The sequence below is a fragment of the Rhinatrema bivittatum genome, chromosome 19 (genome assembly GCF_901001135.1).
Source record: "Rhinatrema bivittatum chromosome 19, aRhiBiv1.1, whole genome shotgun sequence".
Taxonomy (NCBI): Eukaryota; Metazoa; Chordata; class Amphibia; order Gymnophiona; family Rhinatrematidae; genus Rhinatrema; species Rhinatrema bivittatum.
Genome location: NC_042633.1, coordinates 41,045,203 through 41,072,436, shown reverse-complemented (window position 1 = coordinate 41,072,436; position 27,234 = coordinate 41,045,203). Strand labels below are relative to the sequence as shown.

The following is a 27,234-nucleotide window of genomic DNA, read 5'->3' as shown; positions in this document are numbered from 1 at the left end:
GTTTGGGGTAGTAACCGCCGTAACAAGCCAGCTACTCCCCTCTTTGTGAGTGCAAATCCTTTTTTCCATTACCTCTTGCTGTTGAAGCTTAGAGCGATGTAGGAGTCACAGTAAGCATGTGTATGTTTATTTAATAAGGGTATTGTGTCAATAGCCATCATTCTGGCGAGTCACCCACTCTTCATTGGCGGCCTCTTGACTTTATGGATCCGCAGTGTTTATCCCACGCCCCTTTGAAGTCTTTCACAGTTCTGGTCTTCACCACTTCCTCCGGAAGGGCATTCCAGGCATCCACCACCCTTCTCCGTGAAGAAATACTTCCTGACATTGGTTCTGAATCTTCCTCCCCGGAGCCTCAAATCGTGACCCCTGGTTCTGCTGATTATTTTCCTACGGAAGAGGTTTGTCGTTTTTGGATCATTAAAACCTTTCAAGTATCTGAAAGTCTGTATCATATCAAAATATGAGCGGACTCTCCTGAAAAAGACTTGGGCGGGCGTCTGGACTGATCCTAGGTACTACAGGAATGAAAATTATCAGGTAAGAAACTAATTTTCCTTTCCCTGGACGTACCAGGATCAGTCCAGACTGCTGGGATGTACCAGAGCCATCTTAAATGGGGTGGGATCCAGAGAGTCCCACTCGAATCACTCTGCTCCCAAAGGACTCATCCGGACCACGAACATCTAAACGATAATGCCTCGCAAACGTATGCAAGGACTTCCAAGTGGCCGCCCTGCAAATCTCCTGGCTAGAAACAAGCTGACTTTCAGCCCACGAAGTCGCCTGAGAACACAGGGAGTGAGCCTTAAGCCCATCAGGAACAGACTTACCGCAACCAATGTGGACGCGATCGCGCCCTTCAACCATCGGGCGATAGTTGCTTTGGACGCCTGCAGACCCCTCTTGGGCCCATGCCACAAACAGGTGATCCGACCTCCGAAAATCATTAGTGACCTCCAAATACCGCAGGATTACCCGGACATCCAAACGCCTCAAGTCCCGACCTTGAGAAGACTGGAGCTCCTTCTCCGAAAAAGGCAATTCCACCGTCTGATTAACATGAAAAGCCGATTCCACCTTTGGCAAGAAGGAAGGTACTGTGCGCAAGGACACTCCCGACTCAAATACGCAAAAACGGTTCCCTGCACGAAAGAACCTGCAGCTCCGAAACACAACGCGCTGACAAAATGGTCACAAGAAATACAGTCTTGAGAATTAAATCCTTCAATGAAGCCCTCTTAATAGGCTCAAAAGGTGCCGCGTTGAGACCACAGAGAACCAAGTTCAAGTTCCAGGAAGGACAGGGAACTCTCACCGGAGGACGCAAGTTCCTAACACCACGCAAAAAACGAGCAACATCTGGGTGACACGCAAGAGAGGAACCTTCAATCTTACCCCTCAGGCAACCCAGAGCCGCCACCTGAACTCTAAGAGAACTGTAGGCCAAACCCTTCTTCAATCCCTCCTGTAAGAACGTAAGGATATGCCCTACAGAGGTCTGCTGTGGCGAAATCTGAAAGTCACTGCACCAACAGTCAAAGGCCTTCCATACTCTAGCATAAGTAAGCGTAGTCGAAGACCTGCGCGCGCGAAGGAGGGTGGAAATGACCGCTTCTGGATAACCTTTCTTCCTCAACTGCCTCCGCTCATAAGCCAAGCCGCCAGACAAAATCGATCCGCCAGGTCAAAAAATGCAGGGCCCTCCAAAAAAGCTTTGTGCATCAACAGCACAAACTTGGAGGAGAAAGGTACAGGTCCCTTAAATGTTGCCCCTGCGGGCCGGGGGGGGGGGGGGGGGGGGGGGGCCGAGGAGCGTCTGAATCGGGCACACTCTGCGGGCTTAAATCAGGCTGTGAAGGAGGGAGAGAATCCTCCTCTGACACTGAATCGTGAGCCTGCCGTGTGGTCAAAATGGCTGCCGTCTCCCGCTCTATGGGAGGCGGGGCTGAAGACCAGGACTCAGCTACCCTTCGCCGCCACGCCGAAAACGACAAGGAAGCACTGCTGCGGGCAGCGCTTGGCCCCCCAAGAAGACATCAGGAGCAGAGACCCTCTCGGGAGAGTCGCGCCCCCACCTTCCCGCAGGCCGAAGTTCGCGGCATGAAGAGGCCGTCGGCAGGAAAAGCGCGCCAAAAGTAAGTAATGCCCCCAATTTGTAAATGCGCCAGGTGAAACCAGCCACCCCCTCCGGAATCCCTGGTCCAACGCACGGCAGGCCGGGGCTGCAAGCACCAAGCTCACTGCCTGTCTCCAACAGGTCTTACGTGGCTTTCTAATTCAAATAAACTGTCTCTTCCTTTTTTTTTTGAAGCAGACAAATTTTCTAAGTGCAAGCCCCCTTCAGAGGAACCTCTGGAAAACAATCACTGTTGGGGGGGGACCGACCCACCGGTAAGCTCTCCCCCGGGACATACAGGGACACACTATCACTGGGAAAACACCTGAGGGCAGTGCTCTCTACGCCTGCCTGATAATCTGCCTAGCCGCTGCGCGGGGAACAGAACAGGAGAAACAGGATAATCTATACAGACATTTTTTTTTTTTTTTAGAAAATCAGCAACAACCAGTTGATCTAGCCAGCGTAATCTCAACTATCAGAAAAAAAACCTGGAAATTCCAGAAGAAATGTTAGACCAGGACTGCAGGTTATGCCTCTCAATCTGCTGGAGTCAGAGAAAATACTGAGGGATCGCAGGTAGCACACCGGTATATCTAGGGGGTGCTGTTCAGTTTTTCTCTCCGACTCCATCTGCTGGAGTGGAGGCATAACCCAGCAGTCTGGACTGATCCTGGTACGTACAGGGAAAGCTCTGGAATGTGTTGCCAGAGGATGTGGTTAGTGCAGTTAGTGTAGCTGGGTTAAAAAAATGTTTGGATAAGTTCTTGGAGGAGAAGTCCATTAATGGCTATTAATCAATTTTACTTAGGGAATAGTCACTGCCATTAATTGCATCAGTAGCATGGGATCTTCTTAGTGTTTGGGTAATTGCCAGGTTCTTATGGCCTGGATTGGCCACTGTTGGAAACAGGATGCTGGGCTTGATGGACCCTTGGTCTGACCCAGCATGGCATGTTCTTATGTTCTTAACTGCTGGTTTGTGATTCTATTGTCCTCCCGAGTGGCTATGCTCAAAAGGGCTAACTGGTAAGTATCAGTTTCAGTCCTAGATTAGTGATGTTACACTTAGGCTGAGTTCAGTGTTTTTTGTTACTGAGTGCTTCAGTGGTTCTCTGTTAATGGTTATAATCAGATATTGTTAGTGTATTCAAAGTTGACTTTTGCAGAGAATACTGGCAAGCTGATGTTAGAGCAGGGGTATATATAACTATGACGTCAGCTTTGCTCTGTCTCCATATGCTGGTAGAAGTGCATACCGCACTGGCCATGGATTAACCTGTCTTCACTGGAGAAAAGGAAATCAGATAAGTAGTAATTTCTCATTGCTCAACAAGCCAGGACTCCCATTGAGTCACTAGAACTGATACCTGGCTACTATCATCTACCAAATGAAGAGTAACTAATTCAAATCTCACCTGGCATAAGGATTCCTGAGCTGAGACACTCTAGTACCCTCCTCATGGCTTCACCTGCTCCCATTGGTCTATTGGCCGTTCCAATCGCCTTCTCACAGAGAAGTTCTAATGGCTGGGAAGGAAGAATTAAGAAAAGAAATTAAGTCAGTGGCATTCTGGCTGCAGGAAGATTTTGGATATAAATATACTTCTATAATTAGAGACCACAATCACTTAAGTCTCAGCATGCGCATGATGAAGGTCCAAAAGTAAAAAGAGATAAAAAGCTGATTACCCATCCTCGAAGTGGTGCCCAGGTTGGAACCCGAGTACACAAGTCTCTGAGAACCCGGATGACAATGACACATGACTTCAGCCCATTAGCTCTGGCCTATGATAATTAAGTAAAATCAGATTTAGTAAAACATACACCAAAACAAAGCAGTAAAAAAAAAAAAAAAAAATCAATTCTTGCGGTGCTACTTTGTCAAGGGTAAGCTACGTATAAAATGTATGGTGTATTTATGTAACTTTTAACAGCAATTAGTGCGCAAAGAGAAAATTACTCTTAACACAAAGCAGCAGCTATGCATTTAATGTTTCCTGTGCTTTATATCATTACGTGCTTCTTTAGCAACTGTACAATGACAGACGCTAAGTTCTGCACAATTATTTACGGTTCAAATCGTAAATTTAATATATGTTAATTTTCTTTAAACACGGTTTCTACTTTAAGACAAATATAAGAACAAAATGCAAACCTGGAACCACTTGGCGTGTCGAAGTGACGCCAAGGCAGCAAGGCATTTCTGCCTGTCCAGAAGGTCCGGGGGATCGTTGACTGATAGCGTTTCTAGCCACGGGTGGAATAAGAAGACAAGGCACAGTTTGACCAAGGGGGGTCTGTCAGGTGGAAAGGGGAGAAGGCAGCTTCCTAAAGGGCAGCTGAGGCTCCCTAATGACCCTGCACTCTTCTCTTCACACAATACCTAAGCTACGCAAAGTGCTTGCTACCCTTAAATATAACAGATTACTTACTACAGAAACAAAATAAGGAAAGCTTACCTACTACAAAAAAAAAAAAAATAGAGCTTAAGTCCTACACTGTTTAAATAATCTATGTAAGCTGTATCTACTATAGCGGGGGGAAAGAACTGAAAATTCTCTCAACAGCTTGCTATTACTGAGGGAACCCCCTCCGCCCACAAGGTTTGACTGCCCTGGCCCCAGCCCGTGACAGAGAGAATCCTGTTGGTCAAAGGTCCAGCGTCCCTAAAAATTGACAAACTAGAAGGCTTGATACGAGATCAGAATCAGAACCATATGCAATCAACAGCACAAAAAAATTCATTAGTCTGTGCTGCAGCAAAATTGAAGATTAGGCCAAAACAAAATGACTAAAGACCAGGGTTTTAGATAAGGCTAGTTCAAAATGTCAAATAGGACTTTCAAGCCACGTGATGCAACAGAAAACCATTCTTTTGAAATTAACTAGAGTCTGCTCTTCACAAGTCACCATTTCAAGGTCTTGAACAATTCCAGCTATTCAAAAATCTAACTTTATCCAAAACTCTGCATCACTTTCTGGAATTCTGAACGTCCGCCGAACAATCAGTCCAATAAAATGCTGGTCATTTTTGCTGCAACACACACTTCTGTATAACAAATTCAAGAACATGCAAAAGATGCCTTCACTGTTTTTAAAACAGTTTAAAATGTAATACTGTGCTTCTGGACACATTAGAATATCTTTATACATAAAATTACAGAACATACTAGCAGACATGGGCCAAATACAAGAAAAGCAAAATCTCCTTTGAAAAATTAATACTGAACTTCCAAATAAAAGTATAATCTAGAAATGCAGAGAAAACTTCTAAGCTGAAGTTTAGTACAGTAATTAGAAACTGCCTCAAAATGCTCCACCAGGGAAGGCAGAGCCAAAACCCTGGGAGCTAGACATCTGACTGAACCAGTACCAGAACCTCCTGTCTGCTGGAGACACTGGATTTTGCCTAGGCCGCACCACAGTAAGTACCAGTGATATCACAGAAAAAGTTGTGCCTGGTGTCTCCATCTGCTGGCAGGAGGGAAATAAACCCATGCATCTGGACTGGTATAGCAGGTGAAGGACATCCAAATTGGCTTTTACTAGCTGTATGGAAAACTTGACTAGCACATCTGAAAGAAAATAAGCCCAGACCAATGTCTCAAGACTGACTCCTTGGCTGTGTGCAGTCTTCCATACCTCCAGCTGCCAATTTCTCAAATTCTTCACGGACAACGGGTGATGTTAAACGAATGGTCATTGTCAGGGGGGTTTCCTTGCTGTTCTTTAGGACGATACTTGCTTCTCTGATGCACTGGATGATGTCATATTTATCTTCAGTAATGGTCTAAAAGACAAAGCAATCAACACTTTACAAATCTAACCCAGTCTGAGGCCAGCACTCAAGAGCTTAAGAATAACAATTGCTTAAAAATTGATCAAGGGAGAAATTACTTACCCGACAATTTTGTTTTCCTTAGTGTAGACAGATGGACCAATGGGTATTGTACTCTCCTGATAGCAGATGGAGACTGAGTCAGACTTCAAAGCTGAAGTCATTCTAGATGGACGCACAGCTGTGCGCACAACTCACACGCTCATCTTAAGCGCACCGGAGCGCATACCCGGCGTCCTTGGACCTGACAGATGCTTTATCTACACATCAGCATTTGGCAGGTCCACCAGAAATTCCTCAGATTTATGATCCTCGGACAACAATTCCAGTTTTGTGCCCTGCTGTTTGGCCTTGTCACAGCTCCGTGGACTTTCACCAAGGTGATGGTGGTGGCATCCTTAAGGAAGCAGGTAGTGCTGGTGTATTCCTATCTGGACGATTGGCTCATTCAGGTGAAATCAGCGGCCCTATGCTCGCAAGCTGATGAGATGGTATTATGCCGCGCCGACAGCTATGGCCCCACCAGAATCAGGGATAAAGGCTCAAGGCCTCTGCCCAGCATGCCACATCAGAGCCGCACAAAGCGAGGGTATTCGCCCTTCCGCACGGATGCAATGATCAACCGGAGAGTCTCCAAGCAGAAACGAGGTATACCGAGGGCTACATTGACCTCCTTCAAATCCAGGATGGGTGGAAAATTTCCTTCCTTTCTTGGAGACTTTGGAGGCTACCCAGGGTCTGTCAAATGACCAACTCTTCTGCTGGGGACCCGCAAGGGCGTATAGGTTCCATGGGTTCTATTATTGCTCCATTGAGCTTTCCTGTTACTTGCTTGACCCTAGTTTGGGTTCTTTGTTTTTATGCTTTGACAGTCATTATACTGAAGGGGTTAGTGTACAGGTTCTCCCCTTAAAGGGACATCCTCACAATTCTGGTCTGTCTCCACCTGCTGGATAAGCATAAAAACCCATGGAACCTATACGCTCTAGAATATACTTGGTATGGGCAGAAGACCAAGACTTCCGGTGTAATTGCTCAGTAATCTTACTCCATGCCCATTTGAGAAACTGTGAACCTGCAAGAAAAGCTTCAAGAGGACAGACAAAATGACAAACAGGGAAGGGAGTCTGGACTGATCCTTGGTACTACAGTAACGAAAATTATCAGGTAAGAACTAATTTTCCTTTCCCTGTACGTACCAGGATCAGTCCAGACAGTGGGATGTACCAAAGCTTCCCTAAACCGGGTGGGACCGAGACAGTCCCGCTCGAAGCACTTGCTGCCCGAAGGAACCGAACACCGGAGCGTGAACATCCAGATGGTAGTGTCGAGCAAAGGTATGCAAGGACGTCCAAGGGGCGGCCCTGCAAATTTCCTGCGGAGAGACAGCTTGACTCTCCACCCAAGAAGTAGCCTGAGAGTGAAGAGAATGAACTTTCAGACCCTCAAGAATGGGGCGACCTTGACAGAGATAGACCAAAGAGATCGCCTCCTTCAAATACCGGGCAATAGTGGTTTTAGAAGCTTGCTTACCACGGTTAGGACCACTCCAGAGAACAAAGAGATGGTCCGAGAGACAAAAGTCATTAGTAACCTTAAGATAGCGAAGCAGGACCCGTTTAACATCCAACCGGAGATCCCCGCCAGTGGGGCCTGCAAGTTCCACCTCAGAAAATGCTGGGAGCTCTACCGACTGATTGACGTGGAAGGAGGTAACCACCTTGGGCAAAAAGGAGGGCAGAGTCTTGAGAGATACCCCAGAATCGGAGAATCGCAGGAAGGGCTCCCGGCAAGACAACGCCTGGATCTCAGAAATTCGCCACGCAGAGGAGACAGAGACCAAGAAGACTGTCTTAAGCGTAAGATCCTTGAGCGTAGCGTGGCGTAGAGGTTTGAAGGGAGCCACACAGAGCGCCCGAAGGACCAGATTGAGACTCCACGACGGACAAGTGGCTCGAGAGGGAGGACGAAGATGTCGAACACCCCTGAGAAACCGAACCACGTCGGGATGACTCGCAAGAGGGTGACCGTCCACGGGCCCTAGGAGAGAGCCAAGCGCAGAGACCTGAACACGGAGCGAGCTGAACGAGAGGCCCTTAGAAAGTCCCTTCTGGAGGAAAGAAAGAATCGTTGGGACCGAAGCAGAGCGGACAGAGGAACCTGATTCCGCACAAACAGACTCAAAAACCTTCCAGACCCGTATGTAGGCCAGGGAAGTAGATTGCTTCCGCGCTCGAAGGAGGGTGGAGATAACCTCTTCTCTATAACCCTTGCGCCTCAGGCATCGCCGTTCAAAAGCCAGGCTGCTAGACAAAAGCGATCGGCCTGGTCGAAAAATACAGGTCCCTGCCGGAGAAGACTAGGTAGGTGACCGAGACGCAAGGGCCCGTCCGACGCCAGATTGACGAGATCCGCGAACCATGGTCTTCGCGGCCACTCGGGAGTTACGAGAATGACCGGACCCCGGTGGAGTTAGATTCTTCTTAGAACGTTCCCCACCAGCGGCCACGGAGGGAACACATACAGGAGTACGCCCAACGGCCAGGACAGAGCTAGCTCGTCTACACCCTCTGATCCGTGCTCCCTCCAGCGGCTGAAGAACCGATTGGCCTTGGCATTGCGTAGAGTCGCCATATCGAGGTGAGGGGGACCCCACCTAGTCACTATCAAAGCCGTGGCCGCCTCAGAGTTCTCACTCTCCCGGATCGAGGACTTGCCGGCTGAGGAAATCCGCTTGAATGTTCTCATTGCCCGCAATGAAGGAGGCCGCCAGGCATTGCAGATGAAGTTCCGCCCAGGAGAGGAGAAGACTCGCTTCCAGAGCTACCAGGGAGCTTAGAGTACCCTCCTGGCGGTTGATGTAAGACACCGCGGTGGAGTTGTGGAGAGTACACTCACCGCCTTGCCGCGTAGGAGAGGAAAGAACTCCTGAAGAGCCAGGCGCACCAAGGTCTCCAGATGATTGATGTGCCAGTGAGATTGACCCGGAGTCCAGACGCCCTGGATGGACTGGGAGAGGCAGACCGCGCCCTAACCAAATAGACTGGGATCCGTGGTAACTACTGTCCACTGCGAGGCTTCAAGAGGCATTCCCCGAAGGAGATGCGGCAGGTAGAGACACCACTGCAAATCGTCAACTGTAGAAGCGGAGAGTGGAAAGACCATCTGGAACTGCTCCGATACAGGCTTACAGTTTGACAGCAAAGCTTTCTGCAACGGTCGCATATGAGCGAAAGCCCAAGGGACAAGATCTATGGCGGAGGCCATGGACCTTAGGACCTGCAGGTAGTCCCAGGCCGTGGGCGAAGGCAGAGCCACCAAGTGTCGAAGTGGGCCCCCAAGAACTGTAAGTCCTGGGAGGGCTAAAGATTGCTCTTGGCGAAGTTTACTATCCACCCGAGGGAGGAGAGAAGAGCTAACACTCGATCCACCGCCTGTCGACAGGAAGCCGCCGACTTGGCTCTGATGAGCCAATCGTCCAAATATGGATGGACCAGGATCCCTGTGACCACCACCATGACGTTTCTGAAAATGCAAGGCGCCGTTGCAAGAACGAAAGGAAGTGCCCGAAACTGAAAATCGCGATTGAGGATGTGAAAACGGAGATACTTCTGGTAGTCGCGGTGAATGAGGATGTGAAACGAGGAACTCTCCGGAAGGAACCGCCGCTATGACTGCTCGAAGGGTTTCCATACAGAAGTGGGGAACCTTCAGGACGCGATTGACCCGCTTGAGGTCCAGAATCGGGCGGAAGGACCCGTCTTTTTTGGGAACGATGAAGTAAATAGAATACTGGCCGGCGCCAAGCTCCCTCTCCGAGACCGGGACCACCGCCCCCAAATACAGGAGCCTGGCCAGCGTCTATTCTACCGCGGCTCTCTTGGACTGTCCGCACAGCAAGAAAAGGAACAGATGTGGAAGGGTGCGGACGATCTTGGGGGCGTATCCGTCCCTGAATGTTGAGGACCCACTGGTCAGACGTTATTTTGACCCATTCCTCGATAAACAAAGACAGGTGATCACCGAGGCCCTGAACCGAGGAATGAATCAAATGACCTTCATTGGGCGGAGGATTTGGGAGCGGTACATGCAGGCTGGCCCTCCCGAAAGGGCTGGCGCCCAAAAAAGGACTGCGACCAGGACTGAACCTGGGAGGAGCCTCGTGAAGAACCACCCTGCCCACAAGAAGTAAAATGCCGTTAGCCGCGAAAGCGAGAACGCATGGGCGTGGAGGGGTGCGAGGGCTTGGGGCGATCCTCCGGGAGCTTATGGACCTTGTCTTTCCCTAGAGAGTCCATAAGTTTCTCAAGATCCTCCCCAAACATCATCTTACCTTTAAAGGGAAGTGTAGCCAGTCGAGCTTTAGAAGACTGATCAGCCAATCAGTTGCGCAGCCAGAGGAGCCTCCGGGCCGATACTGCCGAGGCCATCACCTTGGAAAGAAACCTGGACCAGGTCGTAAAATGCATCAGCCGCATACGCTATGACAGCCTCCAATCGCTCCGCCTGTTCCACCTCTGCAGACGGAAGAGGCTGTGCACCAAGGAGCTGTTGAACCCACTGGAGGTCCGCACACAGCACTTGACTACTGCAGCAAGTAGCCCGAACCCCCAAGGCTAAAATTTCATGGATGCGACTCAAACTTACGGTCCTGCGGATCCTTAAAGGATCGTGGTGTGCTTAGTGAACGCAGAGACATAAGAATCAACCGTGGGGTACCTTAACAGATCCAAGCCTTCCTCAGGAAAGGGATACAGCATCTCCACGGTGCGCCCCACTCGGAGAGCCCCCTCAGGAGCCTCCCACTCCCGTAAAATCAAAAGCTTCAGAATAGGGTGAAAGGGAAAAGCCGTGGCCCTAAGTCCCCCTAGGACCGGATCCATAATCTTGGGCAGGGAGTCCATCAGGTAATCTACCGAGGGACCCTCCAGACCTAATTCCTGTAGGACGAAGAGGATAAGGGACCCCAGCTCCTCTCTACGGAACAAGCGAAGGGCTCTGGGGTCATCTCCCTCCAGCGGAGAGGTATACATAGCGTCTGGGGAGGTATCAGGGTCCGGAGTACCCGGAGCATGAGTGAGAGGAACCACGCCGGGGACCACCCGCACCCTAACTGGCCCCTGGGTTTCCACAGGCGGGCTATTAGTAAACGGCGAGGAACGGGGCATTTTTGAAGGAGGTGGGGTGGGGAGGGGGGGTTCCTGCTCCTCATGCAAGCTAGCTAAATAAGATTTATGCATGAGAACAAATTCAGCTGAAAAAAGGGACCCTGGAAAAAAACAGGACGGGGGGGGGGGGGGGGTCAGCACTCACCTCCTGGGGGTCCACAGGGCTCAAATCGGGGGTTAAATCAAAAAAATCTGGCCCCCCAGCCCCAGGCAGCTCCGAAATCCGAGCTGTTGAAAAATCCAAAATAGCCGCCGCTGAAAAGCTCTGCCGGCTCAAAAACAGCCTGGCCAAGCCTGGGGGAGACGATCCCCGGGCTAAATTTGTCCTCTCAGCCGAGGAGGGACCTTCCCCACCTGGCAGGCAAGCAGGGCAAAGACCCTGCCGCAAAAAACGGGAGTAAAAAAGCCCACATGCAAGACAAACTGTAAAACTCTTAAAGTAAAAACTCTTAAAGTAACAGCCTCAGCACCAAGGAGAGAGCAGGGAGACCCTGCTGACTCCTGCCGGATTAAAGCCGGAGGACCAGAAAAGGGCCAAAAAAGGTTAAAAAAAAGTAAGAAAAATTCCGGTCAACTGCTGCAGAAGTCAGAGGTATTTGAATACCTGCGACTTCGGAACTTTGGTACCTTTTAAACTGATTCTTTTAAATCAGTAGTGACTGAGCGCAGCAGCGGGTCTAAAACCCTCTCGGCAGCCAGAAAAGGGGAGTGAGTCCCAGAGGGAGACTGTCCCACACCTGGAAGGTAACCCGGACTCAGACTATGCAGCGCAAAAGGGGCAAATAGCCCCGTGAGTCCGGCAAGAGCGAGGAGACGAAATAGTCTCCCAAGAAAAAGAAAAAAAGACACTAGGGATCAAAAAACCCCAGAAATATAACTTTTCAGAAGTACTTGCTTGAATCTAAGATGGAATAGAAAAGGCTGACAAGCCAGAGAGCTGAAGGGGAGCTGTTGCACCTGCTGGGAGACAGACGAATACTGAAGGGGTTAGTGTACAGGTTCTCCCCTTAAAGGGACATCCTCACAATTCTGGTCTGTCTCCACCTGCTGGATAGGTGACATAACCCACTGTCTGGACTGATCCTGGTACGTACAGGGAACAGTTCCCTCAGTGAGGTCTTCCCTCACTGGGGCTAGAACAGGCAGAGAATCCTCTTCCCGCGAAGCTGAGACAGACGTTCCCGCCCCGAGGGAGGCGGCAAGAAGCCCTGAAGAGCCCTCTAACCCTGGGGAACAGCTGCGCATAAGGAGGCCACATCTAACGCCTCACAGTGACCCACACACGCGGCAGGCCTGTGATTGTTTTCTGTGCCATCCGCAGCAGCGCACCAATAGTCTGACGTGAAATAGAAAAGGGTGCGAATAAAAAAAAATGCTCAGAGCCACAATGCGGAGAAAATTTCAGTCAGGAAAAGAAAAAACTTTTCGTGCTGCGGGCCAAGTGACTACCTGCATTGGCAGAAAGGTTTACACGCACAATTGCAGGAAAAACTGTTTTACCTACCACCGCACCCCTCCTACCAATGCAGAGGTGTGCTGGCCTAATCCAGGTTTTGTTAGCTCTGGAAACTATTCCTGGTCAGAGATGAGTAAGATTTCCTGCGCACAACAAAACAATTTTATTTTTATTTTACTGGTGAGAGAAATGTCATGTGGAGGGGAAGGAGGGGGAATGTGTCTGACAGCCAAATTCCTGAGTCTTTTGGAATGGGTTCTGTTCGCCTTTTGATTTCCCAGCACCACCACATAGGCTTCCTCAGAGAAAAATCAGGTCCAGGTGGAAAGAGGTTAGCAAGTTTAAGAAGCAGCCAGAACTTCAGGAGCAGAGCATGACTGCCACAGCTCCCCCCATTTCAACACCTCTCTCATTATACTGACTTCCCTTCTTGCAGCTCTACACCCCTGCCCTTAGAGTTAAAATATACATCAGCCTGTGCTGCGCACACATTTTAACTTTGTATGCACACTAACTCTTGATGCATTAGCTTACTGCATCAGGAATTAATAAAGTTGTTTTGCATTAAAACTGCACACTGAAATTCTACACATAGTTTCCTAAAACCCATCTGCATCAGCTTGTTAACTCAATTTTCAGCTAGTGTCAATTTTAAATGATGCTCCATACTCACAGTCAGTTGTACTGCAAGGTTGTCTGATACTTTCTTCAGTAGAGAGATGGTGGGCTTCTCCTTGCACAGGAGGACCAACTCCAGATCCAAATCACCCTTCAGGAGAAGTCCCTTTGCTACCAAGCCAACACGCATGACTCCACGCAGAGTCCTAGTCATATGTTCTGCAGTCTTTATGTCACTACAAATAAAACCAGGAAGACAAAGTTAATCAAGTTTGTACTATTCTAGTGATTCTCAAACCTGTCCTAAGGGCTTTTATGTGCCCTGAGACTTGTTTTATCCAGAAGACTCATTTCCTTTAAAGCTAGCTTGCAGTGGTGTTCTAACCTTTACAATGGTAAACTTCAAACTGCCTGCCTAACTCCCAGTATCCTCGGAGCTGCTTTTTTTTTTTATGTTGCAGTATCACTGGTCAGAAAGCTATTACTCTTTGTCCCGATTAGCCCTTCCAACAGTCAGAACTAGCCCTGAAGTTGCTAACATTTTCCAGTCTTGTCTGAGCCTGTCCCCCACTTCTCCACAACCTAATTAGGACAGCTTAACCTGAGCATCCCTGGGTGCTGACTATAGTAGAGTGAAATTGGTCTAGATAACAGCTATACAAGTCCTTCATATTTTACCTGTTCTATTTATTAAACTTTTTAATTAGCTTTCTCCCTGTGAAAAACTGGAGATACCAGCATTGTCTGTAAATGGTATGTACATGCATTTCTAAAACTATGCAATCCTCTGGGTTTTGTAGAGTCTCAGTATCCCTAGAAAATCACCAGGGGCCAAATATTTGACCAGACATGTGGAAACCCAGCTGGTGCAACAGGTTGCCAATGTAGGAGTGCCTGCACAACTGCAAGCCTGGGCAATGTTTGGTAGGACCCTTCAAGAGTGCATGGGGCTACCTCCAAGGCATTGCGTGACAATACGCATAAAGCAAAATTGGTTCTTACCTGTTAATTTTCGTTCCTGTAGTACCACAAATCAGTCCAGACTCCTGGGTTTTGCCTCCTTTCCAGCAGATGGATACAGAGAAAGTTTAACTGACACTGCCATATAGCCTAGCATTGCCTCCTACAGTCCCTCAGTATTGACCTGTACCAAAGCCAAGACAGTATAACATGAATCCATCCCCCCTGCACAAGCAGTGGGCAGGAGACAACCTAGAAAAACAGAAACTTGTCCCAATTAACAAAACATGAAGGACCAAACAAATCCTATGCCATTCTTCAGAATAAGTACCATAACAGATCGAGCGGACTCTCCAAAACTTATCTCCAGTAGGCAGAACTCTGGACTGATCTGTGGTACATCAGGAAAGAAAATTAGTAGGTAAGAACCAATATTCCTTTCCCTGTACTTATCCACATCAGTCCATACTCCAGGGATGTACCAAAGCTTCGCCTAAAGTTATTAAGTTACTTGTAAACCGATGCGATGTGCAAACGGATGTCGGTATATAAAAGGTTTTAAATAAATAAATAAATGGGGTGGGACCTCTAGAGTCCCGCTCACTCTCACCAAAGCCCCCAGCCTCTGGGACCTGGATATCCAAATGTCTGGCAAAAATTTGCAGAGATTTCCAAGTGGCCACCCTGCAAATCTGCTGCGGCGACACTCAGCCCAGGACGTTGCCTGGGAACAAGTAGAATGAGCTCTTAAGCCCTCTGGTACTGAACGCACTGACAGAAACGCGGATCCAATAGCTTCCTTCAACTACCACACAATCGCGGCTTTCGATGCCTTATGGCCTTTCTTCGCACCATTCCACAATACAAAAAGTTGATCCAACTGGAAGTAGTTAGTGACTAAGATACTGCAATATTGCGCACTTCATGTCCAAGAGCTGTAACTCCCTTGCATGAGATGCTGTAGCCTCCAAGTTCGGGAAAGCCAGAAGCTCTAACTGATTTACATGAAGCAATGAAACCACTTTCAGAAGAGAGGCTGGAACCGTCCTCAAGGTAACAAAGTCCAAAATACTCAAAAAAAGGCTCCCTACATGACAAGGCTTGAAGTTCCAAGACCGGTTTGGCAGAACAATCACCACCAAGAAAACCACCTTCAACTTAAGATCCTTTATGGTAGCCCTTTTGAGGGTCGAATGGCTCCACACATCTTTCAAATCCACATTAAGACTCCAGGAGGGCAGAGCTTCTAAACTGGACGACGTAAATGCTTTGCTCCTTGGAGAAAATACACCACATCCGGGTGTGCAGGCAGCATTATTCCATGCACCTTGCCCCAGAGACACCCCAAAGCTGCCACTTGTACACAGATGGAATTGAAGGATAACCCCTTCACATAGCCGTTTTACAAGAAAATATTCGCTACAGAGGCTCGCATAGGAACACCTTGCTCCAAGCACCAATCCTCCAACACACCAAGGTGGAAGGCTTCCTAGCTTGCAAAAAAGTATTAACCACCTCCTCAAAGTAGCCCCTGTCTTAAGTGCTTCCTCTCAAAAGCCAAGCCATGAGCCAGAAGCAATCCGCCTAACCCAAAAATATGGGACCTTGTCGCAAGAGATTTGACAGTTGAGCGAGCCGCAAAGGGCCATCTATTACAAGAGATTTACCAGATCCGCAAACTCAGAGGCCACTCCAGTTCCAGTAGAATCATATCCCCATGATGGACCTCCATGTATCACAATATCTTACCCATCAGCGGCTATGGTGGAAACACATAGCAGGAAGTCCCTCGGCCAAGGAAAAACCAAGGCATAGACTCCTTCTGCCGCACGCTCTTCTGTGACTGAAAAAAACAGACCGCCTTGGCATTTTGCTGCGTTGCCATTGTGGCAAGCCCCATCTGGCACTGATGAGAGCCACTACCTCCAACAGCTCCCACTCCCCGGGGATCCAGTTTCTGATGGCTGAGGAAATACACCTGCATATCGTCAGACCCCGCTATGTGAGAACCCACAACAATGCCAGGTGTTCTGCCAAGTGAACCAGCTCCTGAGCCACCACTTGACTCCTGGTACCACCTAGCTGGTTGATAAGTCACCATAGTCGCATTCTTGGACAATAGGAAGAAAAGCAGGACAATGCTAATTGTACCACCCTCGTCTCTAAGCGACTGACCAAGACGCCTCCTCTGGCGACCACTGCCCTTGCACCAACCGACCTTGGCAAACAGCTCCCCAACTGGAGACTCTGGCATCTGTGGTGACCACTGTCCACTCTGGGACATGCATGTCCACCCCACGACACAACTGGTCCTGACTACATCGATTTTGCCAGGTCCATGAAAGAATGGACCTGGCAAAATCCATCAGCAGAAGTGGAAGATGAAATTGTCCTGAAAACAGATCCCACCGGGAAAGTAGAGCTGTTTGCAGAGGCCTCATATGGGCAAACACCCAAGGAACAAGCTCCAGCGTGGATACCATGGAGTCAAGCACCTGTAGATAATCCCAGACCATGGGCATCTGGCTTTCCAAACGCCAAACTTGCAACTGCAACTTGAGAATGCAATGCACTCCTGTCAGAAAAGCCTTCCACAACTTGGTATCAAAATGATCTCACAGAAACTCCAACTGTTGAGACAGGACGAGATGACTCTTGGTCCAATTTACTACCCAGCCAAGGGACCATAAATACTGTATCAGATCCACTTGCTTGCGTTGGTCTTCAACACTAACCGACCAGGAGGGATAGCTCCACCAGGGCCTGCCAAACTCCTGGGAGGAATTAGATTTTTTTTTTTTAAAAAAATAAAGTAGAAGGCGCACCTCTGAGGGATCTCTGAAATCGTTTCGGAAATGCTCAACTGGGGGAGGAACCATTAAGTATCACGGCAGGAGAGTGGGGCTTGATATTCTCCAATTCAGAGGTTAAAAAAATGTTCAATTCTAAAGAGTATTGTGTTCCCGATAGGGAGACAATCCACATCTGAGAGAGAGAAAGATACCGAATGGCTGAGGTCACTGCAGGGGTATACTATGGTGACATCAGCTTTGAAATCTGTCTCCAACTGCTAACAGGGGAGCAACATAATCCATTGGTCCTGAGTCCATCTGGCTTGGAAATTAGAATTTTTTATTTTTTTTTTAAAGTTTAGTCGAGATTGCAGGTATTCACATCTACCATCTGCTGTGGACAGAAATACTGAGGGACTGCAGGAGGCATGCTAGGCTATATGGCAGTGTCAGTTAAACTTTGTCTCCATCTGCTGGAGGGGAGGCATAAACCCAGGAGTCTGGACTGACCTGGGTACGTACAGGGAGCAAATGGTTGTGAGGTAGTCGGGACAGGATTGGGACTACTGCCATTATGTCCTTATAAATGAGGGTAGTCAGGTTTTAACAGAAGGTCCCAGTAACTGGTTAGGAAAAATGTGCAAATGAAAATGTGTAAAAGCAGTGGTAGTGAGGACTAAGAACAGCAACACATTACTTTCTTCCTCCACCAGTCGAACACAAATAAATCTTACCCTTCTTTGTTTTCAGTTTCAGCTGCTACATCCATAACTTCTGGCTCTGCCTGTTCCTCAGGAGTCTCATTGCACTTCTCCAGCTCATCAATCCAGTCAGATACACCTTTCAGTGCATGCTCTATATGGGAAACCATATTCTGAACTGCTTCTAACTCCTCCTGAGTTGGGTAAACAGCGGAATGCTTTGCCATAACATGGCGGTCATCATTTACAAAGACTCGCATCGGTCGCTAGAGGGGAATGCACAATTTCAAAGTAAGAGTGAGGTGCATTAATGGAAAGGGCAAAACTGCTTGCTGGGCAGGACTAAAAAGAGGCACATTAAAGAAGACAGATGTCACAGAGCAACAAGGCAGATTTAGCCATATCCTCCATATTTTGTTTGGTGCAGTTAACTTTTTTACATTCATAATACCTAGAACATGACAATACAATTACTTAAAATACTCTAAAACAAGGCCTATAGTATTCACTAAAAGCAATAGTAAAATAGAATGTCGATCTTTTTCAGGTAAGCAAAGTTGCTTACCTGTAATAGGTGTTCTCCTAGGACAGCAGGATGTTAGTCCTCAAATATGGGTGACAGATTGACTAGTACAAAAAGGAAATCATATACACTTATTTTTCAATGGTAAGCCACTCACAACTTGTAGCCTACAAGTTGTGAGTGGCTTACCACTGAAAAAAGCAAGTTTACTTACCGTAAACGGTATTTCCATAGATAGCAGGATATATTAGCCATGCTGTCATGGGATCTGTCAATCAGGTCCGGGAGGCGGAGCTTTATTAAGCAGAGGTTTGGCTTTTTAGTCTCTGCGGCTGCGCGTGTGTTCCAGCGCAGGAAAGTAACAGATTCTCCTCAGTCTGTGATAAAGCTGTAGTTGAGTTGAAGAGACGGTGACTGCCAGGGAGGAGGGCGGGTCAGCATAGCTAATTCATCCTATCTACGGAAACACTGTTTACGGTAAGCAAACTTGCTTTTTCCCCATTGATAGCAGGGCTGAATTAGCCATGCTGTCATGGGAGTCCCAAGCTCCCGATCACGTTAGTTGTGATACATATGGTTGAACATGATCTTAAGAAGTGTGGCAGTCACCGTGGACAGGAGGATAGGGATTGCAGGATTGCTTGCCCTATCTTTGCATCCATGGTTGCTTGTTGATCAAGGCAGTAGTGGGATGTGAAGGTAGGAGTGATGACCATGCAGCTGCCTTACAAATGTCTATGGGTTGTACGTTTCGAAGGTGTGCCCATGAAGTCTCCAGTGCTCTGACTTGGTGAGCTTTGGGAATAGTAGATGTAATTTCTGCTTGTCATAGCAAAATTGTATGCATTGTACTATCCAGCTAGAAATGGTATGTTTGTTACTAGAAGTCCAGGTGCTTTCGGATCGAATGATACAAATAGTTGAGAAGCTCAGGAATCCTATTTCGTTCTTTGTAGTAAGCTAGCGCTCTTTTACAATCTATTTATTTATTTTTGGGTTTTATATACCGATCTTCTTGCATTAGATACAAATCAAACCGGTTTACAAAGAACGTAAAACTTGCCTGTAGGCTATACATTGAACCTTGAACATTAACCTTGAAAGAACCTGGAACAACAAATTGAATTATGAAACAATACAGTCACAATAAGCAATTGATTCTATTAAATTGGTCTTAGATACTATTAGGTTGAAGCAGAAGATATGAAGTGAAAAAGATAGGAGAAAAAAGGGAGGAGAAAGGCAGAATAATACCAAAGGGTAATAGGAGGGCTCTTCAAGGGAAATGAATTAGAGAAAAAAGAAAAGTAAAATATGAAAGCAGAAATAAAACAAGCCTATCTTGAGGTGAGGAAAGAACAGAGATATGTAGCAAAAAGAGGAGAGAATGTGTTAACTAAAATGCTGTTTCTGGAAAAGCTAGGTTGAATAGCCAGGTTTTTAGTTTTTTCTTGAATGAAATTGGGCAGGGGGTTCCTGTCTGAGGTCAGGTGGGAGAATGTTCCATTGAATAGGACCTGCGGAAGAAAAGGCCCTGTTCCTTAGAGATGTTTTAACTTCAGGGATGAATCTAATCTAGCGTATGGAATAACTTTTCCCTATCATTGGAGTGAGGTTTAGGGAAAAAGATTGGTAGTTCTATGCTTTGATTGAGATGGAACTGTGAAACCACTTTCGGTAAAAAGGATGGGTGAGTTCTGAGAACTACATTTTGGTGATAAAACTGCAAGTATGGAGAATAATGGACTAAGGCTTGTAATTCACTGACTCGTCGAGCTGATGTTACCGCTACTAGAAATACTTTATGTGTGCGGAGTCTAAAGGTTTGAACGTGGAAAGCATGAGTGGTTCCAGAACTATGTTGAGATTCCATGGAACTGGAGGTATTGAAATTGGAGGACGAAGGTGAATTAATCCCTTGATGAAACGAGATAAAGGGTGATTAGATATAGGGATATCATTAATCAGTCTATGATATGCCCCTAAAGCACTGAGATGAACTCTAATGGAAGATGTGTCTAGTGTATGAAGATAATCCATGAGGGTTTCCGGTGGACAGTCCAATGGTGGTACGCCCTTGGATATGCACCAAGTAGAATATAGTTTCCATTTGTAGTTGTAATTCCTTCTCGTTGAGAGTTTTCTGGATTCTAACTAAATGAATTGTGTTGAAGCGGAAACTCCTTGCTCTGTAAAAGGAGCCGTTCAACCTCCATGCTGTCAAATGGAGAGATGAGTGTAACGGGTGTAGAAGCGTCCCCTGATCCTGGATAGCAGATCTGGACGGTTCGGTAGACGTATTGGTTCTTCAAGAGAATCTGGGAAGGAAACTGTACCATGGTTGTCTGGGCCAGGCTGGAGCTATTAGTATAGTTTGAGCTTTGTCTGCTATGCACTTTTGAATTGTCCTTGTTATAAGTGGAATGGGAGGAAAGGCATACAGGAGGCCTGTCGTCCATGAGAAGAGGAAGCCATCCTGAGCGGGCGGGACGCATCGAGCAGAATTTTTGAACCTGAGCGTTGATCTCCGTTGCGAAGAGATCTATCAAAGGTGTTCCCCATTGTATGAAGATGTTTTGGGCTATCTCTGCATTGAGTGCCCATTCAAGAGGATGAAAGATTTGGCTTAACCTGTCCGCTCTTGTGTTCGCCACTCCCAGAAGGTAGGTCGCTTGTAAATGTATAATATGTTGATGAGCATGTTCGAAGATGATCAAGGTCTCTTTACAGAGGGACCATGAACCGGACCCTCCTTGTTTGTTGATGTAAAACATCGCTACTTGATTGTCTGTGTAGATCATTACTCTGCGTCCCTTGAGGTGATCTTGAAAAACTTGTAAAGCCTTTCGAATCGCTCTGAGTTCCAACAAATTTATATGCAGGGTCTGCTCTGCAATTGTCCATAATCCTTGCATTTCATAGATCTCAAGATGCGCTCCCTACCCCTTGCGAGATGTGTCTGTGGTTAGGACTGCGTTGTGAGGAGGACTGAATAGTGCTCCCTTGGAAAGGGTGGAGTGTGAGAGCCACCATGTTATGTCCTTCCGCATTTCGGCTGTCAGCGATATTTTCTGTGTTAACGGTTGTGTGTATTTTTCCATTGTCGTTTTAGTCCCCACTGCAGACATCTCATGTGTAAGTCTGGTATTGGGAACCGTGAAATTGGCTGACGCCCTGTGACCTAAGACTACTAGAACTTGTCTCGCTGAGGGTCTTTGAGTGTTGTGCAAGAGAAAGAAGTTGACGTAGCTGTGTTATTCGTTCCGTTGGGAGGTGTGCTCTGTTCCTAGCGGTATCCAGGCATGCTCCTATAAACTGCAGTCTCTGTGTTTGTTGCAGATGTGATTTTTGAAAATTGATCACTAGTCCTAATGCTTGTAAACACTATATTACTCTTCGGAGATGATCGATCAATATATCTGGAGTCAAGGCTATTATTAACCAATCGTCCAGGTATGGAAAGATTGTCATACCTTGTTGTCTGAGATGAGCCACCACCACTACCATGCATTTGGTGAACACCCTGGGTGCAGCCGACAGTCCAAAAGGGAGCACTTTGTATTGGTAATGCTGATGCTTGTACCAAAAACATAGGTAACGCCAAGAGGATGGATGGATTGGAATGTGTGTGTATGCTTCCTTCAGATCGATGGAGCACATCCAGTTGTTGGGTTGAATTAGAGGTAGGATTGACTAAGGATACCATTTTGAATTTCTCTTTGGTCAGAAATTTGTTGAGTTTTCAAAGATCCAGGATAGGATGGAGGCCACCTGATTTCTTGGGAATTTGGAAATATGGGGAATAAAACCCCGAGTTCTGGTTCTTCGGGGAAATTAGTGTGATGGCCTGTTGCCTGTGCAGGAGTGCAATCTCTTCCGCTAGTTGTGACAGACCTCTGAATTTTTAGTGTGGTAAGGTGAGGTAATGTGGGTTTTGTAGTGAATTGAAGTTGATAACCTTGACATACTATCTCCAAAACTCATTGATCTGAAGTTATTTGCTCCCAAACTGGTAGGCAAGAGTGGATTCTTCCCGATGGCGTTAAGTGTTGTGGTGGTAGCTGTATGCTTAAAAAGACGCGAGTTGTTTTCACTGTAGTTGCTGATTTGTTTGTCTCTGATTTCGAGGTTTACCCCTGTATTGAAGGGGGGCATGTTGTTGTGGTCATTGATATGACGGATATGTCGGTGGATGAAAAGATTGGTAAGATCTATGAGGTCTACAGTTATACGAGGAGTGAAATAACATCGTGTGTTAAGAGTAGGCAGTCTGTGATTGTAATGACTGCACTGCTTAATTTGCCCACCATCTTAATTTGCCCACCGTCTCTTGAAAACGGTCACCAAATAGGTTGTCTCCTGTACACGGTAGATTTGCCAATTTTTCATGTAAATCCTCTGATGGTGCTCGAACGCAGCCATGCCATCCTACGGGCTGCTATGGCCGTCGCTAATGCTCTAGATGTTTCAAACCCTTCGTACACTGAACGGAGAAGGTGTCAGGAACACTCCTCCATATCATGGTGCGTCTGTGGAGTCTGGTCTGCCATTGAGCAGAGCATACCTTTCTGGGTGCGAACAGCTTCTCCATTTTATCAAGGCACAGCGACAATTGGGGTTCATCTGGGCACAGAGTGGACACCCCTGATGTGGTGCAACTCCCCCTTGCACAAGACAGACCTCATGGGGGTCTGTAATGGACATCGGCGAGCAGTCTAAGGCTGGGAAGATGACAAAAGACCTGGCACAGGAAAAAGAACCGAGAAAAACTCTAACATGGAAGTTTTCCCAAGAAAAACAGCACAAGCTCCACATCTGCGAGACGATAGTTCCGTGGAAGAGACTGAAGAGGGAACCCACGTGGACAGTGGCATGCTAGGTGTGCCAAACTTTCTAGAACTGACAAAAGTTTTTTTCCATGCTGGGCTCCATCTGATGTCACCCATATGTAAGGACTACCATCCTGCTTGTCCTAGGAGAATCTCTTTTAAGGCTCCAAATTCATACAAAGGGGGAATGGCAAGTCAGCACATCTCAAAGTTTTGTGCATGCTTCTTAATATTTATGTTTTCTCTCAACTTTAAGTCGCAAGGTGTTTGCTATAACATGAGAGGAATACTGCATTTTCTTTACTGAAGTGCCTTCAACCACAGCAGACTTTGTACTCAACTATTTTCCATAAAGAAAAAATTTACCATTTTAGCTTCGGGATCTTTTCTCCCTGCTGATTCTTAAAATCTCCAAATGAAATAGTCACCGGATCTTCAAAGCAGATAAAATATCCTATTTCTTTGAATCTAAAATGCAAAAAGTATTTTAGTTTCCCTTTCAATAATGAACATAAGAACATAAGAAATTGCCATGCTGAGTCTGACCAAGGGTCCATCAAGCCCAGCATCCTGTTTCCAACAGAGGCTAAACCAGGCAACAAGAACCTGGCAAATACCCAAACACCAAGAAGATCCCACGCTACTGATGCAATTAATAGCAGTGGCTATTCCCTAAGTAAACTTGATTAATAGCTGTTAATGGACTTCTCCAAGAACTTATCCAAACCTTTTTTGAACCCAGCTACACCAACCTCACTAACCACATCCTCTGGCAACAAATTCCAGAGTTTAATTGTGCGTTGAGTGAAAAAGAATTTTCTCCGATTAGTCTTAAATGTGCTACTTGCTAACTTCATGGAATGCCCCCTAGTCCTATTATCCAAAAGTGTAAAATAACTGATTCACATCTACTCGTTCAAGACCTCTCCTGATCTTAAAGACCTCTATCATATCCCCCCTCAGCAGTCTCTTCTCCAAGCTGAAAAGTCCTAACCTCTTTAGCCTTTCCTCATAGGGGAGCATCCCCTTTATCATTTTGGTTGCCCTTCTCTGTACCTTCTCCATCGCAACTATATCTTTTTTGAGATGCGGCGACCAGAATTGTTCACAGTATTTAAGGTGTGGTCTCACCATGGAGAGATAGAGGCATTATGACATTTTCTGTTTTATTAACTATTCCCTTCCTAATAATTAATGAACTCTCATAACATTGGTATGATACAAGATTAGTACTGGGGAAAAAAAGTTTAACCAAACCTTACAATAGAAATAAAGACTGATATTTGTACTCAAATAACAATTCTGTGGGGAAAATCTCTTATCAGAACCAAGGGAAACTACTTCTAAAATATGAAGTGAATGCCTCTCCAAACCACTACAGCTAAAATAAGGCACTAAACATATCACCACACAGATCCAAGATTCCTTTAGTCAACTGATTTCAGAAAAAAATAAATAAAAAAAATTATGACTATCAGGGTAATATGCCCACAAGCCTTAGGTGAGACTCACAATCCAGATGTTTACAGTGGAATGGCACATTATGAGAAGCAGTGAAATAATTCAATGATACGTCATGAACGAGGAAAAAGTTCTACAACCAGTCACATCACATGCAGCTAAGAGGGTTAGATTCAGAAGAAAAAGTATTTCTTCAAAGGAAGGGTTATTCAGGCAGCAGTTATCCAAATTTAAGAAAGCCTGAGGTAAAGGGCACTTGTAAGAGTGGACTATAGTCAAATGTCAAGTTCAAAACTACACAATGTAAAGTAACACTCCAAGAACCTTTTACCTCATCTAAATTGAACAGTGATTGTTTTGCAATATAAATCACATGCTCCAACACTTATGTCAAGTTCAAAGTAAGTCCATGATAAAAACAAAAGATAACTTTTTGAAAGTACATAGCTTATGATGGCATAGGTGTTCTACAGTTAAGGTACTGATGGTATTTTATATGAAGCTGTCTATACATGGGCCTTGCAAGATTAATGAGGAAATATACAATAAAAAAGTTCCAAAATATCTGAACCATATTTCCCCTTCATTAAAAACAAAAAAAGGTTAATCTGGCTTAAGTTTTTCTGCAGGTAAAAAATACAGAAACAGCTTTCAAGGTAGTTGAAAGAAAATGGAGACATACATAATGAGCACGATTGCCCACGGCCAGAAACCACTAAGAAGAGATTAACCATTCCTGGCACAGCTTTCATGCACTTTGGACATTTAATCAAAAAGCCGAGCTTGCAGTCAAATTAAATGCAGTCCTCCTCAGAGGACTTTTTTTTGTGTCAAGTAAACCACAAGCCAGTGCTGCAAGATCCCATTTGGGAGCACCGTGTGGTATTTTTTCCTTGTAGTATTTAGTAGCAAACCACGGCACAAAGAGGCATTGCAAACGCCGAAAAAAAAAAAAAAAGGGCAGGCTGATTTCAAGCATGATGTTGGTGGGGGAAAGAAAAAGTTCCGGGATGAAGAGTAAAATAAATATGCACAAGGAACGTTATTGCATTATTAAAACCAACATCTCATGCCATTTCTCTGCCTCTTTTGAGTAGCACTTGCTACGGGTTGATCTCGACTCCTCCTTTGGCTCGCGCACTTCTAGACATTTCGCCCCGCAGGCCCGAGAAGGCAGCGGTAAAGCCGGGGGCAGCAGGGAGGAAGCCTTTACACTACGCAAGCGCAGCAGGCCCAGGACAGCTTCTCCTGTATCGCTTCACCACCCCCCCCCCTCACAGCCCTCGGGCCAGATTTACTGCCCTGAAGGTCATCTGTTCCCGGGAGAGCGCCTCCCCCGTAGCGGGGAAGACAACTCTATAACCACGGGCCTTCCAGTCCTAATCAAGACCTGCTGCCCACCCACCACTTTTTTTTTTGGTTTAAGAATGCATTAGCGATTCTAAGGTGATTAACTACTTCAATCCCCCGCCCGCAACGTTTCGTAAAAGTGACAGACAGGACGCAATTGCCGCTACCATCCATAATAATAATAAAAAAAAAATGTGTTAAGAGCGGCGTGAAAGGGGTTTTAAAGGAAGGAGTCCCGGGCGGAGGGATTCCACCGGCGGAACCAGCACGGCGCAAGCCGTCATAAAATATAGTCCTCCCCCCACAAAGCTGCCGCCTCCAGCCCTGGCGGGAAGGAGCGCGGTAGAACCGCTTTACCGAGGGAGCGGGGGGGAGGGGGCGCGGCGCAGCGACTCGTCAGCTCGGCGGGGAAAGCGGTGGGAAGGTTGGGCGGAAGGATCTGGCCTCCTCGCCGGCCGCCATTTTCTCTCCTCACAATAGGAGAGGAGCAAAAGCGATTAAAAAAAAAAAAAAAAAAAGGTCGCCCTCCAAACCCCGGAATAACGCCGCCGATAGTGAGCGAGTCGAGCGCGGTGGGGAGGACCAGGCTTGCCGCCGCCCCATAACAGGGAGAAAGACGGAGGGCCGCTGCGTCACCGGCGCCATTTGAGCGGCGAGGAGGGGAAAAAAGATGTCCGCGGCCGGCATGCGCGCTTCCCGCCGCCGGATGCTCAGCGATAGAGGAGGAGGTAAGAAAGCCGTGATCGTCGTTATTCACTTACCGGGGTGGGGGGAAAAAGGCTTGGGAGGTGGGGATTTGGGGAGGTGGGGAAGACGGTGCAACGGCCGGCGTCTACGAGAGAAAAGCGGCGGCCCGGCGCGCGATCACTGACTGCAACGGCCCCAGCGCGTGCAGCCTCGACCAGGGAGAAGGCGGGGCAAAGGTCACGTGCGCCGCCGCCGCCCCCCCACCAACCACGAGCGAGGTGTAGAGATCGCGAGAGCTCACGCAGCAGCTTACTACCCTGCGCAATAAGAACGTACGCCGGAGCGTGCGCCGTGCCTGCCTGTGTATAGATAGAAATTTAGCTGCGCTGCGTTCCAAGCCTCTTTCTGGTTTCACGGTCTCCTTCCGAAGAAAAACTGTAGTTTGGAAGGCGTCGCCCTGTGGCGGGCGGGGACTGGCCGCGTTTGCGGTGACGTCAGTGCGGGGCGGCGTGCGTGAGCGATGCTCGCTCTTGTTTTTTTGTGTGTGTTTGCGTTACCGACCGCCCTGCAGCGCCCGGCTCCGGCTGCCTCTTCTTTCCGGGAGGCGTGTGCACATTTTTTTTTTTTTCGAGGACGCATGTGCCTGTTTTAAAGGGTCAAACATAAAGGTGGGGGAGAGGAGGGTTGGAGGACGAGGCCTGTACTGTTCCCCGCACAAAGGGCGAACAG

The 27,234-nt window shown here is 47.1% G+C and overlaps 1 protein-coding gene across 6 annotated transcripts in view; it reads right to left on the bottom strand.

Moving 5' to 3' along the window:
- The window catches only part of ILF3 (interleukin enhancer binding factor 3), a 76,480-nt gene extending 49,745 nt beyond the window's left edge, over positions 1 to 26,735 (bottom strand). For all 6 annotated transcript variants that reach the window (XM_029585402.1, XM_029585405.1, XM_029585403.1 and 3 more), the window contains exons 1-8: positions 26,580 to 26,735; positions 23,374 to 23,475; positions 17,689 to 17,921; positions 13,258 to 13,438; positions 5,765 to 5,912; positions 4,278 to 4,369; positions 3,812 to 3,907; positions 3,538 to 3,649 (exon numbers count right to left, since the gene is read on the bottom strand). In XM_029585402.1, coding sequence (XP_029441262.1) covers positions 3,538 to 3,649; positions 3,812 to 3,907; positions 4,278 to 4,369; positions 5,765 to 5,912; positions 13,258 to 13,438; positions 17,689 to 17,921; positions 23,374 to 23,376 — 865 coding nt within the window. In that variant the 5' untranslated portion in view covers positions 23,377 to 23,475; positions 26,580 to 26,735. The remainder of the gene's footprint in view (positions 1 to 3,537; positions 3,650 to 3,811; positions 3,908 to 4,277; positions 4,370 to 5,764; positions 5,913 to 13,257; positions 13,439 to 17,688; positions 17,922 to 23,373; positions 23,476 to 26,579) is intronic.
- Between the last annotated feature and the right edge of the window lie 499 nt (positions 26,736 to 27,234).